Source organism: Puma concolor, chromosome A1 (genome assembly GCF_028749965.1).
Source record: "Puma concolor isolate L17-30 chromosome A1, mPumCon1.1.hap2, whole genome shotgun sequence".
Lineage (NCBI taxonomy): Eukaryota > Metazoa > Chordata > Mammalia > Carnivora > Felidae > Puma > Puma concolor.
Window position 1 is genome coordinate 61,697,248 of NC_141667.1, and position 20,653 is coordinate 61,717,900.

Genomic DNA, 20,653 nt, shown 5'->3' on the forward strand with positions numbered 1-20,653 from the left:
CAGAGCCCAATGCGGGGCTCGAACTCACGAACCGTGAGATCATGACCTGAGCTGAAGTTGCATGTTTAACTGACTGAGCCACCTAGGTGCCCCTATACCACCACTTTTAGGGACAGCAGAAAATGAGCCCCTGCTGTCTGGGGTTATGGGTGGGGAGTGACCAAAACACACTTAAAGTGATAGCTGGACTGGCTCACACACTCTTGGTCAGGAGTGATGGAAGGACAGGAGGAAGTTCAAATAATAGCCTACAGAGGTAAACCAAGTTGACCCCCCAAATCAACCCCAAAGGCCTGCAGGAGAGCAACAAGACCCCCATTTTCTACTCTCTGGGACCTGGACCCAGCCAACTCTATGGTGCCATGAAGGAGTTTCCAGGTCTGATAATCCATCTTATGTTTCGTATTCAGCACAACAGGGGACTTCACCTGCCTCCACTCTGCTCACAAGTTCTAATGTGCTAATTAGTTTTTTCCACAGCACCCCCCCCCACCACCTTGTTTTCCCCTGCATCGGTGTTACTTATCAAGCTCCTAAAGGGAAAAGAGAAGCATAGGCTTGTAGACTGTAAGCTCCAGGAGAGCAGGGAACAGAGTCGTTTCATTCACTGAAATATGTAGGTATGTCACTGATGATTGTTGAGTGAGCGAATATAGAATCCTACAAAATGTGCAGCTTCAAATGACAAGGTAGCAGAGGGGGACCATGGGGCCTCTGTTGTGAAGGGTATCATATAAGCCACTTCACAACCAAACATGCAGGTATTTTCAAGGACCCATCCACATCCGTGCATCCTCTGCCCCATGCCATCCCATCTCTCTTCGGGCTGCATGGCTGCATGGCTGCGGGCATGCTCAATGAGCCCCCTGCTGGGAGCCGTGGGCACTGCGAGGTGACCCGTTAACTCTTGCCTGCTCCCACCTGGGGAAAAGGATAAGGAAAAGGTCAGCACCAGCTCTGCTACAAGATCTCTTTGCGTATGTCGAGCTGGATGGTGACCTGGACACCCTCCGAGTGGAATCTCCATGGAAAATAAAAGTATGCTTTGTCTTTTCGATGAATGGATTTGGTAAAATGTTTTCTTACTTTTTCCTAGACATCGCCTGGTGGTATTACCAGTATCAGAGAGGTAAAAAAGTTTAAACTAACTTGACTACTTTGGTCATATTACTTTCAAAAGAAGAGCTTCTTTTTTTAACGTTTATTATTATTATTTTTTTTTATTTTTTTATTTTTTTTGAGAGACAGAGAGAGACAGTGTGAGCAGGGGAGGGGCAGAGAAAGAGGGAGACACAGAATCCGAAGCAGGCTCCAGGCTCCAAGCCAGCAGCCCAGAGCCCAACGCAGGGGCTTGAACCCATGAACCATGAGATCATGACCTGAACCAAAGTCGGATGCCCAACCGACTAAGCCACCCAGGTGCCTCTGAAAGAAGAGTTTCTTAATCAAATAGATTTTGTAATTAGTCTACTTATTCACCAACTTTCTTTGCCCCTTGTTAGCAAACACCACCTACATAGAAACAGCTGGAAACTTTCTTTTAGAGACAAGTTATAGGAAGAGGTTTGCTCCTAATAAGAAACGGATATGTTTTTCTCTAATGGGTAACAAGATAATATGTAAAAGCTCAGAGCCAGTCTGTGACTCAAGCTTGGTCACTGCTTGGAATAAATGACCTGTATTTCTAAGTTGTCTTTTTCCCATGGCCTTGACCTCTTAATCAAATCAACATTTTCTGAGGCAGTTTTTCTTGTTACTTTATCTCTTTTAAATTTATTATATTTATTTCCTATAATCAATTTTAAGCCCTTTGTGAAACAAAGTGGAATGTGTTTAAATAAGTAGTAAGGAGAGAAAAGGTGGTTGACTGGGTGGTGAGTGAAGTAAGAAAAAAGGTAGTTATGTGGGAGGTAAGCGGGCAGAGATCAGGAAGGGAAAAGTCAAATGCCTGTGGGGCCAGGAAGGTAGCATAAATGAATGAAGTGAGCCACAGGCGTACAGGTGGAGCGCTAGAGGCTCTGGCTGCTCAGAGGGAACAGCCACCGCTCAGATTTCATAAACTATTTCCTTGTGAGAATTTGAGACTAAAAGTTGTTAGATAATCCCATTTTCTAAGAGAAATAAAATATCCGAATTTGTTGATCTCTCATCTTTCAATAGCGGCAGTTAATTCCAAAAACAAAAACGAAAACAAAACCCATCACATTTTATAAACGAAACAAGACCTATTTGGGGGCTGCATTCTATGTCAAGGGCCACCATTTTATAACCTTGAAAACAGATAGGTGATTATTAAGTCCAACCCAGAGACCCCACGATGAAGAGACTATTTTCTAGTGCAGGGAGAAGGAAGTCACCATGGCCATGGTTTTTGGCCTTGGCTGTGGTCATGGTCACAGAACTAACAGAGGAGATTCACTAGGGAGGAGACTAAAGGCTTGGGTCCTCTTACAACTCATAACCTAAGGGTATGACCTGTACAGAGCTTGTTAGGAGCATAGCTCCTAATATTGCAAACTTTGTCACATTGGTCACAAACCAATTTGCAGTTTGTGCTTAAGGGAAAGGGAAGCCATTGTAGGGGCACATGGAAGCCAGATCTATAAAAGAGACCTGGGACTGGCTCGATTCTAGGTCCCATTCTGTCTTAGGCAAAGCCATCTAGTGATAGAGCTTGGAAGAGATCTCCTGTGCTAGAAGCACTTAACATGTCTCCATGTGTTTAAAATATCCAAGACCTAACTGAAAGTACAGAAAAATGCCATAATTAGGTGCATTTTCTTTTTCTGAGAGTCTAAAGCTTTTATCCCACACTCAGAAGAGTCCGTGACCTCAAAACAATAAAGACCACTTAATCTGAATCATCTTCTCCAACTTCTCCTTCAGTCTGGGAATTTCCTGCTGTAAATCCCCTCCCGTTGATTTTTTCTATCTTGCTTTACCCGCAGTAATAGGCAATTCATCAGTGTTTAAGATACTCATGGTTAGACAATCTCCTTGTCTGTTAAGACACCCATCTTTCCAATACTCGCTCCCCACCACACACAAGGTTGTAGTGGGACAACAGGCATGAAAACATTTTACAGATTAACAGTATTTTACCAACAGAAGGTATTCTAATTCTTGTTATGTAGTTACCACCATAGTACTAAATTTCTAGGTTAATTTTAATGTCTATCATCCAAACTCAATCTGACTTAGTAACTGACTCACCATTACTTTTAATAACAAAAATAATATCAAGCAACATTTCACCTTGCAGACTCTTAACAGAAGAAACTGTCAAAGAGGCTCCCCACCTGTTAGTTCTGTTTCCTCCTCCTCCAACCCGAGAGCTGGGCCTCCCTCCTTCCTTTACTGGGACCACCTGGGCAGCACCCAGGGACTCCCTGAGAGAGGGGGGTCAGTGCAACAGGAGGAATGTGAAAACCTCAGCAGCCCCTTCAGAAATTTCTTCAGAATATATTTATAGTGGCTGGAACTAGATGAAGGAGGGGAAGGGAGAGCAGGTATGAGGGAGAGGAATGCTGAGATGTGGGCCCTTCTAGAAGGTTGCCACAAGTGTAGACAACTCAGTGTTTTCCATTCACAGGTCATGACACATGAAGGTTAACACAATTTTACAAAGAAATAGATTAAAATTGAGAACAGAGTACATCTCACATCAATAGGGAAAAGTGTTTAAGGAATTTTTGCTTCAAAATATGTCATAAAATCTTTGTTTATATGTATGTGCATCCTGGAATGTGCTGTTAATTGTAGCTCTTATTATGAAATACATTAAAACAAAAAATTGAGAACCACTGGTTGAAGACACGCAGGCTACTTCCCAGCATCTTGAGCCCCAAAGACATGAATTTCCTTCAGTGACTGATGTCAATTAGAGGGTGATGAGAAGCAAAACCAAGCCAAAGCTTGGCAATCATCATCCCAATATTCAGATATTACGGAATCAAATACGGAAATTGATCCCTCTGCCCAGACAGCAAACAAATCATTTATTGATAAAGTCTAGTTCTCCCTTAATGAAGTGGGCTTAATATTTGATATTTCAGTAACTACTTAGTGCATTTATAATAGAGGAGATGGTAAGTAAGTGCAGCTTATGAATCAGAGAGATTCTCATAGACTTCCGCAAACAGACTTCCCTGATCTTGTGAAGAATTCAGTCACAGGAAGATTAATAGAAACAAGACAATCTTTCAAAAGAAGTCTTTTCAGCTTCCGGATAAGTTAAAGTGAGAATGGTATACTATATGCATGCAAAAATACATCATTTCTTCCAAAAAATACATTTCTGCCTTCTTTGTTTGCATTTTAATAGTTCACCTCTCTTCACACTTTTAAATATCTGTGTTTTTCAAAATAAAATTGCTATTAAGTCTAACACTGGGAGATTCAAACCAATAATTTTATTTCTATTTTAAAATGAGCTAAAAATATAGGCAAGTATTCTGAATTAAATTTATGTGGGGGGGGGGGCGTTGGAGGGGTGGATCAGCCCTTTGATTTACATAGAAATGCTGCAATGTTAAGGTAATTGCCACTTGTTAGCTACAAACAAAACAATAATTAAAGGCTCTGTAAGAATTAAAAAGAAATTGGTCACTTGCAGCTATGTCGTATAAACAGAGTATCTTATTTATATTAAATAATCTGCCCTACTCCCAAAAGGATAAGGTGATACCAGTTGCCCAGCACACAAGAAAGACAACCACTGGGAATTATTACCAAGTTCTTCTGCCTCTCCCTGGCACCTTCCCAAACATCCATTTCCTTAGGGAAGATGTCTAAGACGCAAACTCATTTGGAGAGTTTTCTTTTGTATTAAGATCACAGTCTCAAAAGGAAAAGTGACAATTGAAGAGAAAATCTGATAGCAAGAGCTTGGCACTGACTAGACAGATATACTCAGTGGAAAGCACTTGCTCACCCTGTTCTCTCAGAAACACAGCCTGCCCCCCACCCTCCATGGTCATGGGATGTGATGTGGAGTGTGGCGCTCCCAGCAGCTTGCCCATCTCATCACTATTCTTGCCAGCCCAGGTGTACAGTCGTTCAGTATATGGATTTGCTTATGTCTGCACGACAACAATGGACAGCGAAGGTTAGTCGACAATTGATTCTTGATTGGAATAAATTTATAGAAAGCATCTGGCAGGACCCAGAGGAAAACACTCATTTATCCTGCTGTGATGGTAAAGTGTGGAAACCTCCGCTTATTCAGTTTGTGGTCCTTCAGTAGGAGATGGGCAGATTTCTTGCTTTGACTGACCCTTTCTCAATAACTGGTGAAAAATTATATTACATTGTCATTCTTATTGGAGGAACAAACTGCTACTTCAGACAACTGTTTTTGGAACCCCTCAAATGCTTCAGAAGCTTTGATTTATATCAAGTAGTTCCCATTTAAGTCACTTGCCTATTATTTAAGAATGTCTAGTAGACATTACAAAACAACACTGTAAAATACACTCGTACTCTTAAATTAATATTTAACATGCTGTAATTGGAACTTTTTGCCAAATTGGGTTAGCCTTCATCTATTCGTACCAAATGGTAAGAGTTTGCTCTACATTTTTAATAGAGTTGTTTCCGTTTGCTGTTTGAAAGCTGTTAATCATTCCACTCACTTACCTGTATCTCTAGAATATTCACATGGTTCAGTGGGCAGCAAATTGAATGTGCAAAGAAGTTATTTTGAAAGAAAGGGAAAGTTTTCATTATGGACTTATTTTTAGCACTCCTGCCTTCATCTCCACTTGGAACGTGTTCATCTCCAGCCTGAAGCTCCCTCCCTGAGTAGTGCCTGACACCCCTGGGGTAATGACTGGACTGAGTGTGAGACAGAAGTGACTGGGTTGGGGGTGGGTGGGTGGTCAAGGCAGAAGGATCATCTGCAGTGTGACCCCAGCCCCGAATCCCTTATCCCAGGTCATAACACTACTCTTTTGACAGCCCAGACTGTGGTCTGACAAGTGGCCACTAAGGTCAGCCACTCCAATGCCATCTCCTCTGGTTCCAGATAAGATTGAAGATGAGCTGGAGATGACCATGGTTTGCCATCGGCCTGAGGGACTGGAGCAGCTGGAGGCCCAGACCAATTTCACCAAGAGGGAGCTGCAAGTTCTTTATCGAGGCTTCAAAAATGTAAGGCCCACAGGGCATCTGAAGGCCCAGGCAGGATTTCCCATCTGGAGCAAAGCTCTTCCAAATGTCAACAGGGCCCATCAGAGAGTTTTCCATGTGTGTAGTTGTAAAAGGAAGGCCAATTCTATAAAGACATGAGAGCAAGATCACCTGGCTAGAAAGAAAGACTTCAGGCAAGAATGAGGCAATCTCCATAGATGGGAAACTGGCCAATAGCCCAGGAACTTCACAACATGGCAGGCACAACCTTGGAGAATTCGCCTTGGCCCAGCTTCTAGCCTTAGTGTGACCCATTCACACTGTCAATATTGTCGGTGCCCCAGAACTGACGAGATTTAGGTCTGTGCTGAGCTCATAAAGACTGAAGTGTAAGCCTGAATGCCCATGTATTAATTTGCCATATTATTTCATAAATTAAACCTCATGACAGCCTTGTCAGAAGGTACTGTTAGCCCCATTTTACAGGTTAGGACATTGAGGATCAGACACTAATTCGCCCAAAGTTGCAAAGCCTAGAAGAGGCTGAGCCAGGATCCAAACCCAGACCTTCCTAGGCCCAAATCCCAAGCTGTTTCTACCTCACAGTACCAATTCTCTGATGATGTCTCATCATTTTGCAAGGCAGCTTCATTCTTTTTTTTTTTTTTAATTTTTTTTTTCAACGTTTATTTATTTTTGGGACAGAGAGAGACAGAGCATGAACAGGGGAGGGGCAGAGAAAGAGGGAGACACAGAATCGGAAACAGGCTCCAGGCTCTGAGCCATCAGCCCAGAGCCCGACGCAGGGCTCAAACCCACAGACCGCGAGATCGTGACCTGGCTGAAGTCGGACGCTTAACCGACTGCGCCACCCAGGCGCCCCAGCAGCTTCATTCTTAAGGCAGGGCTATCTCCCGGCCACTCACCTGGAGGCACAGAAGTGTACAGGTGTTTGCCCAGTCCCTGTTCATCAGGGATGATGAGGAATCCTAAACCCCAAGGCTGGACCCAGTCTCCTCCTTCGGGGCCAGGCAGCCCTCCCTCCCACTGACTCCCTCCCCTTCACGCAGGAGTGTCCCAGCGGTGTGGTCAATGAAGAAACATTCAAGCAGATCTACGCTCAGTTTTTCCCTCATGGAGGTGAGTCTGATCTTGAAAAGATCCTTCCCAACTCCTTCTCTGGTGAGAAGCCTTTCTTCCTCCAGGTTCATGTTTCTTGTTATCTGTCTCCTCCTCAACAGCAGGGACAACTCAGAGTAAGATTCCCCTCCCTTATTACAAGATATGGAATTAGCTAAAGTTTTAGCAGAAAAGAGCTCTGAAATGGATTCTCTCCAAGAGAGGAGAAGAGATTAATAAAGCAATATCATAAAGTCTCATATCAGCTCTAGAAAGCAGGTACTGTATCATATCCGAGATGGACAACAACGTCTCAGAGAAGTTAGCAATTCACTCAAGATCAAGATCAAGATAACGCAGCCAGTAAGTAGCAGAGCAGGATTCTATCCCATAAGTGTCTGATGTAAAGCTCCGCCATGTTGGTTCCACCATTTTGCTACACACTCTCCATTCTTTTCCTTACAACAGCTGAGGGCAAGGTGAAACTTTGAAAAATAATTTTAATACCAGAGACTGTAGAAATAAATGAATCCAAAAAGATGTAGGGAACATAAAGCTGTGCATAGAAGTCCAGGTTAGTGAGTGTGCCAGGCCCACAGACACTCTGTTGCCGTGCCTGACTCCTGAAGGAAGTTGCTCTGCCTCCATGGGCCTAAGACATCAATGGCTCTTTCCCAAGGCTTCTATGAGTCACGTGCCATTTCACTTCCTGCCCCCAGGAGCTATCTCCTGCAGGATCCCTTCCCTGGGTCCTGATGAAATGGAGATCCAAGTGTCCCAAACATTTCTTGAGCTCTGTCTCTCATGGGCCTCTTCGGCACAGATGGGGCCCTCCTAAGTGTGGGACCCTGTACAGGGCCCCTCTGCAAGTTGGGGAGCAGCTTCACCCCATGAAGACCCCAGAACCACTGCTGTTGAATTCTGTTGAGCCACAGTTTATTGAGTTTTGACCATTTGGCAGGAATGGTGATGGTTAAGATGATGTGACTATGTGAAAAGTTTAACATACTTCTTCAAAAATTCCAAGAGATAGGGTTTGCTACATCCCTTTGTACAGAGACAGGAAAGAGGAGCTCAGAGAGGTTCTGCTAGATGCCTGTTCACACAGCTATATAGGGAGAGAGCTGCTAGCCAAGCCCACGTCTGTCTGCTCCCTAGTGAGTACTCACTCCATGGCATTGCACACCACTCAGAAGGGCGCCTTCTTCCCACAGTTGCCACGTCACTCACCCACCAAGAATTACCCATGTGAACCAGCAGGAGGGTCTTCCTCCGGGGATGGCTAGATGTAGGGGTGAGGGCTTGTCTTTGTCCTAAGAACTTTCCACCTAAAATCCAGGACAGCCACATGGGTCCCTGTTTACACAGTGGGCTTGCCCACACTGCCTTTCCTCCTTTCCATCACCCCAGCAGCACCCTCTTCTCTTCCTTATTGTTTCCAAGCATTCTCCCTTCCCTCTGTGAAGCCCCGGCTCCCGTCACCTGCCTTTCCTTCTGTGCCTTTCAGATGCCAGCATGTATGCCCATTACCTCTTCCACGCCTTCGACACCACCCAGACAGGCTCCGTGAAGTTCGAGGTATGCTTGTCTCAGAGTCCCGGGGTCCTCACCATCTCCTCTTCTAAACTGTGTGCTATTGATGGGACAGTCGGGTCCTCAGATGCTTCAGTCCGTCATCCATTTAACAAACATTTCCTGAAGATAGAGAAACAGCAGCTGCTGTTTCTCTGGGAACTCAGGGCCTCAGAGGGACTAAGGAAAAGAGTGTAACAGCTCACGTTCACACCGAGCTTACCACGAGACAGACTCTGTACTAGTGCTTTGCATGTATTAACTCATTTAATCCTCATAGTAACCCACAAGGTAGTGTTCTATTATTTATTGCCAGTTTACAGAAGAGGACGGTGAGGCAAAGAGAGATTGAGTGTTTTTTCCAAAGTCAAACAGCTAGGAAGAGGTAACAGAGGGATTTGAACTCCGGTGGTAGACTATACTGCCTTTCTGAGGCTAACTGCAGCTGTGGGATAGGGCAGTGCCACAGGAGGCTGTGTTTACCTGTGTCTGGAGATGTCAGCACATACTTTCTTCCTCAAGGACGCCCTGTCCCCCCAAAATGGGGCAGGGTAGGGAATGAAAGGGGGGCACTTTCGCTGAGCTTGGCCATGTCCTTCAGGGGACAGAGGACATGGGAGATACCACTATATAAAAGCAGTCATAGAGTCTGACCCAAAGACAGAGCTTCCTCCCACCCCAAGGCTTGGTGGTTAATGTCATTAATGCCTCTTTCATTTGTCAGGACTTTGTAACTGCTCTGTCGATTTTACTGAGAGGAACCGTCCATGAGAAGCTAAGGTGGACATTTAATTTGTATGACATCAATAAAGATGGATACATAAACAAAGAGGTAAGTGAGCTGAGGCCAGGGTCACGAAGGAGGTGCAATGAAGGCATCTAATTAAACAGTAAACAGCCCCGTCTGGAGAATGAAACTGTCTGAATGAGGAGGGATCTGCCTTGGGGCTAACAGAGAGATTCCTGGTCACCTTTGACCTACCCCATTGCCCCACCCTGCCCTGCCCCCAAGTACTCAAGAAAGGATTAAGCAGATTCATTTATTGTCACTGGGTCACATGTATTCAGTGTACATTCCAAAGGGAATGCAAATGATTTTTGTGTAGAGTTACTCTTCCTAGGAGAACTCACATTTCATAGGTTAATAGTCACAAATTAAAGCTAAAAGTTGGAGGGGCGCCTGGGTGGCTCAGTGGGTTGAGCGTCCGACTTCGGCTCGGGTCATGATCTCATGGTTTGTGGGATCGAGCCCCGCATCGGGCTCTGTGCTGGCAGCTTGGATCCTAGAGCCTGTTTTGGATTCTGTGTTTCCCTTTCTCTCTGCCCCTCCCCAGCTCGCGCTCTGTCTCAAAAATAAATAAACACTAAAAAAAAAAAAAGCTAAAAGTTGGAATGGTAAAATTGCAGACATCATCCAGAAGAGAGAAGGGAGATTGCAATAGGATCACACTGGCCACAATCTATTTTGCCTACTAATAAAACCACAGAAGGGGACGATGGCAAGTGCAGCCATCTCTTAACAAATCACAAATAATGTCTGAGTCTTCACTGCCTGACACTTTTAGAGCCACCTGTGGTGTCTAGCCAGTGAAATACCCACAGGTCTGTCTCAAAACTCACTTTGGTATCTACTGTATTTTGGTATCTCAGCTGAAGCTTGGACATAGCATCCTGTAACATCCCATTCCCTGAGCTTCTGAGTGCCAAGCCCAGTGCCTAGAGTAATAGCATCTCCAGGTCTCACCCCAGCCCTGCAAATTTCCCTCTGACATTCAGTCTTCATTCATTCAGTCGTGCATTTGCTCAATATATATTTGAGGGCTTATTAGGTGTTCTAGGTGCTGAAAATCAAGTGATGAATGATCCCCCACATGTGAAACCCTAATATCTACTAATAACAGATATGTTCAGTGGATTCCAAGAAATACATGTAATGGGATAACAGATGGCCGTTTAAGATCATACAAAAGTATTAAGATGTAAAAATTCATCTTTTAAAATCGTATGTATAATATTATCTCAATTTTTCAAAGAATGTAATGCTTCTGTACATACTCAAATATGTGCTATGACAAAATATTCAAATACTACTTTACAAAATAGATAAAGAAAAGACCCTAAAATGGGACTTATAACACGGTTGTCAACCTTGGTTCAGCCATAATTCCATCACTTGAATAATCTCACTATCTCCATCTCCCTCTTCCTTGTTTGTAGACCAGACAATATTGTTCCCATTTATACCCATCAGACCTCTCTTGATGGCAGAATTAATAAAGAACCCCTTAAAAGAAAAAGAAAGTGTGGATAAGCAGCTTCCTAGAAAAGATAGCTGGATCTTCCCCCTGCCAATCATTTGGAGATAATCTCATCCAAATTATAGGCAATGAGAATCCTGAGACAGCAATCAAAATTGGTCTTAAATCCTTCCTCTTATAAAAGGTACTCAGGAAAGAAACCTATAACAATGCAGATATGAAGGACTTACAAAGCCTACATTTTAAAATAAACCCATGGGTAGAGACGTTTATTTCCTATTTCTGTTTCTTGGGAGGGTCTAAGACAATGACACCCCTCCAGCAATGAGGACACCTTGCACCCAGACCTTGGTGTCTGAATATCATTCTCCAGCTAAAGGAACCAGTCTCCTTCAAGAAGTGGGTGATTCCAGGACTGGGACCGAGAAAATGCAAGATGGGCCTGGAGTATCTTGTAGTGCTGGAAAGTACTGGGGTGCTTGAAAAAAGAGAAAGAAGAGGGAAAGAAGGAAAGAAAGAAAGAAAGAAAGAAAGAAAGAAAGAAAGAAGAAAAAGAGAGGAAGGAAGGAAGGAAGGAAGGAAGGAAGGAAGGAAGGAAGGAGTGAGGGGGGAGAGAGGAAGGCTGGGACATGTCAAAAAGCTGCAGGAATAAGTCTGAAAGAGTTCCTAATCACCAAAACCAGAACAATTTGAGCAATATATCTAATAATGCTAGTGTTAGGGGTGCCAGAGTGGCTCAGTCAGTTGAGAGTCCCAACTCTGGTTGGCTCAGGTCACGATCCCAGAGTTGTGGGATCAAGCCCTGCATCAGGCTCTTCACTGAGCGTGGAGCCTGCTTCAGATTCTCTCTCTCTCTCTCTCTCTCTCTCTCTCTCTCTGCCCCTCTCCTCTGCTTGCACATACACTCTATCTCTAAAAAAAAAAACAAAAAAGTTAGTATTAGATTATAAGGTATAAAATAAAGAACACATCCATGAGTCCCTACTAAATTATATATATATATATAATTATAGATTATATGTATTCAAATAATATGTGTTCAAATAAATAATAAATATGTACTCAAATAAATAATTGAATTCATAGATAAATAGGGGATAAGGGACAATTCTTCCTTAAAGAAGAATTCTAATTAATAAATAAAAAAGGAATAAAGGAAATACAAAGTCAGCATTAGGCAGACACCACAGTAATCATTTTTGCAGGCAAGATCCACTGAAAGAAACTAAGATCAGGGGAGGAACTTGATAGGCACCCCCTTTAATCAAATGATCAAGGTTAACATCACCATTAACACGATATATCAAGAACCACTTTGATAGGATGCACCAAGAAGGATATAATATCACTGATTTGGTATTCTTGTCAAAAATGCATAACTTCAACCTAATCATCAGAAAACCAGGAACTAACACGAGCAGAGACATTCTACAAAATAACTGATCAGCATAATAACTGACACTTCATATCAGAAGTGCCTTGCTCTTGAAAGACAAACAGAAACGGTCACAGGTTAGAGGAGACTAAGGGGACACAACAGTTAGATGGATGAGAGATCCTTAACCATAAAAAAGACACTAGGGGAAAATCTGTTGAGAGGTGAATAAGCTTGATAGTTTCCTTAATAGCACTGTAGCATTGTTGTAGAAATGTCAGTTTCCTGGGTCAGTTTCCTGTCAGTTTCCTAGTGCTGTGGTTTTGCAAGTTAAAATTAGGAGAACCTGGGTCAAAGGTATAGGTGCATGCTCTGTTCTATTCCTACAGCTTTTGTATAAGTCTAAAAGTATTAATAGGTTAAAAACACATACAAATAAAATAAGCACCTGGAATGAAGAGTAGCAGACAAGGACCCCAAGATAGAGGCTGTCCCCTGGGTCTCCGTAGACACTATTTCAAATATCTCAAAGACAAGGCTGCCTTCCTGCACCCTATTTCCTGCATTTGGAGGAGGGGCCATGGAATACCACGCCTGGTCAGCGTGATCAGAACATCACAGACCCACTCAACAGTTACTGGGCTCCCAGCCCATGCAGAGACCTTAGCAATGAAGGAGCAAGCATGTCCTCACGAGTTCACGGTCTTGAGGAAACAGATCTATAAACTAATAATAAGAACAATTTAACTATTTTAATAAATATTTAATGATCACTTATTCTGTATCCAGAAGCATTGCAAGATTAGAAAGAAAACATGACAGCATTTGTAACATCTTTCAGGCCTCATCAAACAAGAATGAGTTTGTAGAAAGAGGTCTTTTGGTTACAAATATAAAAAAATCATCAAAATAGGGGCACCTGGGTGGCTCAGTCAGTTAAGCATCCAACTCTTGGTTTCAGGTCAGGTCACGATCTCACGGTTTGTGAGTTCAAACCCTACATCGGCTCTGTACTGACAGTGTGGAGCCTGCTTGGGATTCTCTCTCCCTCTCTCTCTGACCCTCCCCCACTCTTTCATGTTCTCTCTCAAAATAAAGAAATAAACTTTTTAAAAAATCATCAAAATAAATTAGCTTAAGCTGAGAGATTTCCTATAAAGATACAGTTAGTCTGATGGAACTTGTGTAAACTCTATTGAAACTAGAAGGTTGTTAGTCTCCTCTCTCTCTCTCCACCCCCTTTTGTCCCCTCTGTTTCCTCACCCTCCTCCAGCATTGCTGAGATCAAGATGGCCACACGCCTCTGCAAGAATGACAGGTTCAAGTTGCTAGCAACAGAGGGGTGGGGAGGTGCAAGAGGAGGTTTTAGTTTATAGAGTAAGGGTTCTGAGACACTGCCTCTCTGCAGCTTCTTGAGTCCTTGTTACTGTTTCTGTCTTCTTCAACTGTTTTTCTCAGAGAGCCTGAGTGTATGTGAGTATACAGTATGTATGTGTGAGTATATGTGAGTGAGAGTGTGAGTGTGTGCGTGTGTGTGTGCAGGTATGCATGTATGTGCTCATGGGAACAGGTGTCTGTTTCTCCCCCCACCCCCACCTCCCTTCTCCTTCCTCTACTGCTTTCTCTCCTCTCCTCTCTTTCTCCCTGCATTTTTCTCTTCTTCTCTACTTTCTGTGTATTCGCTCCCTTCTCCTCTTCACAGAACTTCTACTCTTCTGCACAAGTTTTTGATGTCTGTTTTCACTCGACCTCAGCTAAAACCTGGAAATGGCTTGCCTGTGGCACTGACTCTGGCCCCAACGCCACTTGACTTTTGAGTCCCAGGGTTCTATCACTCCTGATTACAGTTTCTGTGCCTCATCACCTAAACTTCTCCAGGGAGAAAAACAGAGTAGCCCAGCTTTAGTCAGACGTCCACCTTTGTTCCAAATTAGCAGTGGTCACAGAGACAGGTCACCCAGTACAAACACAGCCACCCAGGCCAACCATTCAAGGGAATTGTGGAGTAGGGAGAGGGTCTTCCAAAAATGGAGTGTGGGCCAATCAGTACACAAACATGTTCACCCCAACCCCCCATATAACCCCTCACTGAGGATAATGCTTAAGAAAAGGTAACCTATCCAAGAGCTTCTGAAGGCAAAGAGAATGTCCCACTGCCTCCTCTCAGAATATAGCCCTTCAGCCCTTCTCATCAGCTGAAGAGAGTCCTTTTAATCACTTTCAATCACAAGGGGGACAAGGAGCCCCAAACTGTCACATAAAAAGAGACTGACCTCATGTTCTCACACTGTGCTTCCATATCCTCCAGGAGATGATGGACATTGTCAAAGCCATCTATGACATGATGGGGAAATACACATATCCCGTGCTCAGAGAAGACACTCCAAGGCAGCACGTGGATGTCTTCTTCCAAGTAAGTGCACACACGTCGTGCGCGAGCTTTAAGCCCAACTTAGACCAGCCAACCCACAAGCCTCTGAGCAAGTGGTGTGTGTCCAACTCTGTCCTATGCATTGTAGAAAAGAATTACAAAATGCGTCATCCTCAAGTAATAGATGATCTCATTAAGCAAGCAAGTATATACTAGACAATGGAACAGGGAAGTGTATTATGAAATAGAAATGCTACAGTACAGCTTCTACATTCCATACAAATTCTTGGTGGAGCAGAGTAACCAGAGAAGACGTCATTAAACACATTTGTGTAAGTGTTAAGCATTTATGTCTGGGGAGTAGTGGGAGAGAAGATTGGAAACAAGGAGGGGCTGGAGTGTGAGGTCTTGCATTGAAGAGTTCAGTCTTGCTTGGGTGACTATAGTTATTCCATGAGTGCAAGAGTAGCATGACCACAGTGGTGTTTTTGTAAGAAAGTAAGCGAGTGGTAGAGTATTGAAGAATGTCCCAGCTCATTCTAGTCTAATCCTCTCACTTCGCAGATGGGAAAAGCAGAGACTCAGAGAGGCTTAAAGACTCACTCGAGGTCACACAGTAAGTGACAGAGACAGAAGTCGAACCTCTCACATGCAGTGTTCTCTCTGCCAGGTGGACAGGCTGGGGGAGAGTCTGGGGAAGACATGTTAGGGTATCAGCAGAATAATCTGGTGATGAGGCAATGAGAGTCTGGAGCAAGTCTCTCAATTTTAAGGAAGCTTATGGGGCTCAAAATGCTGTAACCAGGGAGTTGGGTGGGATTGTCTGGCCAGTGAAAGACCACCTGAATTCTTGGGGCAAAGGTGGTTAACAAAGAGCAAGTTTTGGAATGCAGATTACCAGGTTCATTAAAGTGCTTCCTGTTGTGTCTTCCAGAAAATGGACAAAAATAAAGATGGCATCGTGACTTTAGACGAATTTCTTGAGTCCTGTCAGGAGGTAAGGAGAGACCTCAGAGCACAAAACATACTAGATCCAGGAAAGAAAATCTGAGGCCTGGGGCCCTGCAGAAGGGAGAGCTGAGATATCCTCTCTACCTCAGGTAGAATTCCATTCCATCCCCTCCTAGAGCTGGGCTGTGGTTGGTCTTGGCTAAACACAGGCTGAGCCAGACAGCCTGAGAAGGATTGTGGGGGGATGTGAAAGGCCAAGGGGGTCTCTGTGAAACCACAGGCTTCTCAAATGGACAACACTCTGCTTTTTCAACAGGTTTCCAGCTCAGTGACCCACTCCTCAGACTACAAGGGGGTAGCTGGGAAAAAAATCTAAAGCTGTAATTCTCAAGCCATGGTGTTCCCCAAAATTGCCCAGATGATTCTGAAAATGAACACTAGATTGGGGGCGAGGCTCTAGAAATCTTTTTTTTAACACAAATGTCCTGGGGATCAACGCTGCTAAAACTTTACTGTGCAAACCAACCTCCTTGAGGATCTCCTTAAAATGCAGATTCTAATTCAGTAGGTCTGGAGCAGGGCTTGAGGCACTGCTTTTCTAACACTCACTCAGATGATCCTGATCCTGCGGGTCCTTGGAAGACATTTTCATTCTGCAAAAGGATGGACTAGCCCAGAGCCTCTGCCAGCAATTGAACTAGAAACAGTTGCTTTTATCTAGTTTAGAAAAATGCATTTCTATCCCCCATTTATTTCAGAAAAGTACAGTTACTCTGAGCTCACCCAGTAAGAACTGCAGATACACAAAGCAGAGGAGAAGTTATCAATACATACTGAGCACCTACCAAGTTTCAGGTATTTTGCATAAACCTCACAACCATCCTGAGAGGTGGTGCTGCTGTACGAGCTTAGCCTTGGTCATGATATTCAAAATGTTTTATAATGAGAGTGGACTGAGAACTAACCACTCTTAACTGACCTTGACCTCATGCTCAAGGAGCTGTGCCCTAGAGGGATCCTTCTAAGCTTGCCGACCCACTAGCTGATGGATCTTTGGGTGCTCCAGCGGTCCTGTGCCAGTTACCAGATAGCCAGAGGCACAGATGCTGGATGGAAGGCTCACTTACCAACAAGGATAGAAATATTTCAACATGTTAATCATCATGAACTGGGTGCACGGTAGTATTGATCATACACATTTTAAAGAAGAGAAAACTGAGACATTGCAAAGTTGAGAGATGTGGCTAAGGCCCAGTAGGTGACAGAGATGGAACTTGAACTCCATCATTCTGGTTTTTTTTTTTTTTCGTTAATGTTTATTTATTATTTTGAGAGGGAGAGAGAGACAGAGTGCGAGCAGGGGAGGGGCAGAGAGAGAGAGGGAGACACAGAATCCAAAGCAGGCTCCAGGCTCTGAGCTGTCGGCACAGGGCCCCCTGTGGGGCTCAAACCCATGAACTCTGAGGTCATGACCTGAGCCAAAGTCAGATGCTTAACCGACTGAGCCACCCAGGATCCCCTTGAACTTCATTCTAATTTTAAATCCTATGCCCTATTTAAGTGTGCTTTTTTGACTTTGCTTAACAGGTGAGTGAAATTTTCAAATTTGTTTAGTTTCTCACATTAGCAACCTCTACTGCTCTCCATTAATTCACTCATTTCTTGCTCACAACCCACCCATAGATATATATGGTGATGGATGCTACTCTAACATAAAGAAACTGAGGCACAAAGGGAGTAAGGTCACCCAGCTAGTAAATGACAGATCCACGATTTGAATTTAGACAGCCTGACTCCATAGACTTCTTTTAAAAGTTCTAGAAACTTTTAGGGGCACCTGAGTGGTTCGGTGAGTTAAGTGTCCAGCTTTTGATTTTGGCTCAAGTCATGATCTCTCCATTTGTGAGTTTGAGTCTCACATTAGGCTCTGTACTGACAGTGCAGAGAAAAGGATTCTTTCTCCTTCTCTCTCTGCCCCTTCCCTGCTCATGCTCTCTCTCTCAAAATAAATAAATAAACTTAAAAAAAAAAAGGTCTAGCAACTTTTAAAAGATTTCAGACACCCAGAATCAACTTTTCTCTTTGTTGATTTTTTTTCTATTATAGGTATGCTTTCTACTTTATCATTTGTGCTGTAAATTATTTTCTTCCTTCTGTTTCATTTTAATTTAATTTTTAGGTTTTCTTTCTAGCTTTTTGAGATGGAGATTTAGATCATTTATTTTCAACCATTCTTTTCTAATACGTGCATACAGAGGGATAAAATTTCTTTTAACTACTGCTCTAGATCCCATAGATTATAATATGTCATATTTTCATTATATTTTAATTCAAAATATTTTCTTCTCTGACCCACGGACTTAGAAGTATGTTGTTTAATAGCCAAACATGTTCTACATTCAATACTTATTTCCTAGGGAATATACAATAGAAAAATGTAAATGTAAAATAGAGAACATATAATAGAGACATGCAAAAAGAAAATCAATAAAACCAAAATTTGCCGCTTTGAAAAAATAAATAAAACTGATAAATGCTTAGCAAGATTGATTCAAACAAAAAAGAAAGAACACTCAAGCTATCAATATCAGGAATGGAAAGGGTAACAACACTACAGGTTTTACAGACATCGTAAAGATAAAAGTCAGTTATTCAATAAATTTGGCAACATACGAAGTCTACAAACTCCTTACAAATATAATTTATCAAAACTAACACCAAAAGAAATAGAAAATCTGAATAGTCCTATGTATGTCAAAGAAATTGAATCCTTAATTTAAAACTTTCCCATAGGGGTGCCTGAGCGGCTTAGTCAGTTAAGCAACTGACTTAGGCTCAGGTCATGATCTCACGGTTTGTGAGTTCGAGTCCCATGTCAGGCTCTGTGCTGACAGCTCAGAGCCTAGAGCCTGATTCAGATTCTGTGTCTCCCTCTCTCTCTGCTCTTCCTCCTCTCTCTCTCTCTCTCTCTCTCTCTCTCTCTCTCTCCCTCTCTCTCTCTCTCTTTCTCTCAAAATTAAATAAACATTAAAAAATGCTTTAAAAAAATAAATAAAACTTTCCCATAAAGAAAATGGCAAACACAGATGTCTTACCTGGTAAATTCTTTCAAACTCTTTCTAAGGAAGAAAGGATGTTAATGTCATACAAATTCAGAGAATAGAGAAAGAAGAAAAAATTCTCAACTTGATTTATGAGGCTATCATAACCCTAATAAGAAAACATGACAAAGCTGTTACAAAGTGAGAAAATTTTCAGGCTAATATATTCCCTCTGGACACAGGTACAAAAAATCAAATCCTGTAATATGTTAAAAAAAAAAAGAATAAATAGGGTTTATTACAGGAATTCTAGATTGGTTTAACATTCAAGAATTCATCAATATAATTAATGACATAATAGAATTTTTAAAATGCAATCACCTCAGTAGATGGAGAAAAATCATTTGATAAAATGCAGTTGCCCAGAGCTTCTAAAAAGAAGCAATACTCACTGTTTCACTGGATAATTTATTTCTTACAAATTTCTTAAGGCCAGAGAAGGTGCTTCTTGCCTTGAGTTGCTTACTTTCTGGGCCCCCACCCCCGTTTCTCATTCCCTTGCACAGTTCTTTCTGCACGAGAAACCCATGCTGGAGACTTGCTCACCGTAACAGAACTTCTCAGGGAAAATCCTCGGAGAGTTCTAACTGTCCTCTCTTTTCCCTTTCCTCCCTTCCCAGGATGACAACATCATGAGGTCCCTCCAGCTATTCCAAAATGTCATGTAACTGTGAACCCAGCCATCTGGCTCTCAGAGACGTTGTACTGAACAACCACTTCTTAACACCTTGCTCTGCCCTCGTTCTGATTTTACACACCGACTCTTGGGACAGAAACACCTTTTGCATTTTGAAAGAATTCTCCACTGGAGACTTTCTACGGAACCCAGCATCATATGGCTCAGTCTCTGATGGCCAGCTCTTCCTTCTCCGTCTTCTTGAGAGAGACAAGATGAAATTGGGTTTGTTTTGGAAGCATGCTCATTTCTTCACACTGCTGCCCTATGGAAGGTCCCTCTGCTTGAGCTTACAGTAGTGCACACTATTTTGCTTGCGTGCCCCAGCCCACTGCCTCCAGCAGACCTTGATGCGTCTGGAAGCAAGATGACCTGAGCCAAATGCACACCATCCTCTGATGGCCTCCCAAACCAACGTGCCTGTTTCCCTTTTTTTGGTGGGAAGAATGAGCATTACACAGAACAGTATGAATCCGTATATGACTAGATTGGGAGAGCCAGCACCTAACATATGTAGGCTAGAACTGAATTCTTAAGCATGGCATTGTCTGGTGACACAAATTGCCCACATCCTTTGTTTCCAGAGGAAAGAACCAATAATTCTCTCTCACATTGGCATCTGTGCTGGTAATGCAAGTCCCTTAATGTGCCCAGGAAGAGAGCCAATGCCCAGTGGTCCATGCCCTCACTCCATCTCCTGCTAGAGCCCAGCACTGCATGCCCCTCCCAGAAAGCCCAGAATGCCTGAAAATTGCTGTAATTTTATACCATGTTCTAATCAATAAACAGAACTATTTCTTACACTCTTAATCTTCATTTCTTTCATGACTCCATTGGACAGGAGAGGTAAGCTGTGAGAAGGGAAGGCTAGTCCATTCATTGGCATCCAGGTATTAGTACTTGCTTTGTGCCAGGCCCAGTGCCATTCAGGTCGCCATCCTCCCCTGACCCCAAGCAAATATCCCACTTAAAAGCAAATACTGTGACTAGAAGCAAATACCTCTTTGAGATGACATGCTTCACAACACCTTCCTTCCAACAAGATTGTCACTCTCAAGACCCTCTGGTGTAGAAAGTCTGGCGTCTCATGTGGTACGGTGG

At 43.0% G+C, this 20,653-nt stretch overlaps 1 protein-coding gene across 6 annotated transcripts in view; it reads left to right on the forward strand.

The window, feature by feature from the left end:
* Nucleotides 1-20,355, forward strand: part of KCNIP1 (potassium voltage-gated channel interacting protein 1) — a 345,603-nt gene extending 325,248 nt beyond the window's left edge. For 4 of the 6 annotated variants that reach the window (XM_025924759.2, XM_086713803.1, XM_086713931.1 and 1 more), the window contains 7 exons: nucleotides 6,026-6,150; nucleotides 7,200-7,269; nucleotides 8,756-8,826; nucleotides 9,545-9,652; nucleotides 14,762-14,866; nucleotides 15,759-15,821; nucleotides 19,497-20,355. In XM_025924759.2, coding sequence (XP_025780544.1) covers nucleotides 6,026-6,150; nucleotides 7,200-7,269; nucleotides 8,756-8,826; nucleotides 9,545-9,652; nucleotides 14,762-14,866; nucleotides 15,759-15,821; nucleotides 19,497-19,544 — 590 coding nt within the window. In that variant the 3' untranslated portion in view covers nucleotides 19,545-20,355. Of the gene's footprint in view, nucleotides 1-1,096; nucleotides 1,130-6,025; nucleotides 6,151-7,199; nucleotides 7,270-8,755; nucleotides 8,827-9,544; nucleotides 9,653-14,761; nucleotides 14,867-15,758; nucleotides 15,822-19,496 lie in introns of all 6 variants that reach the window. The other 2 variants (XM_086713670.1, XM_086713889.1) reach the window with 1 other exon arrangement.
* Nucleotides 20,356-20,653: the final 298 nt, after the last annotated feature.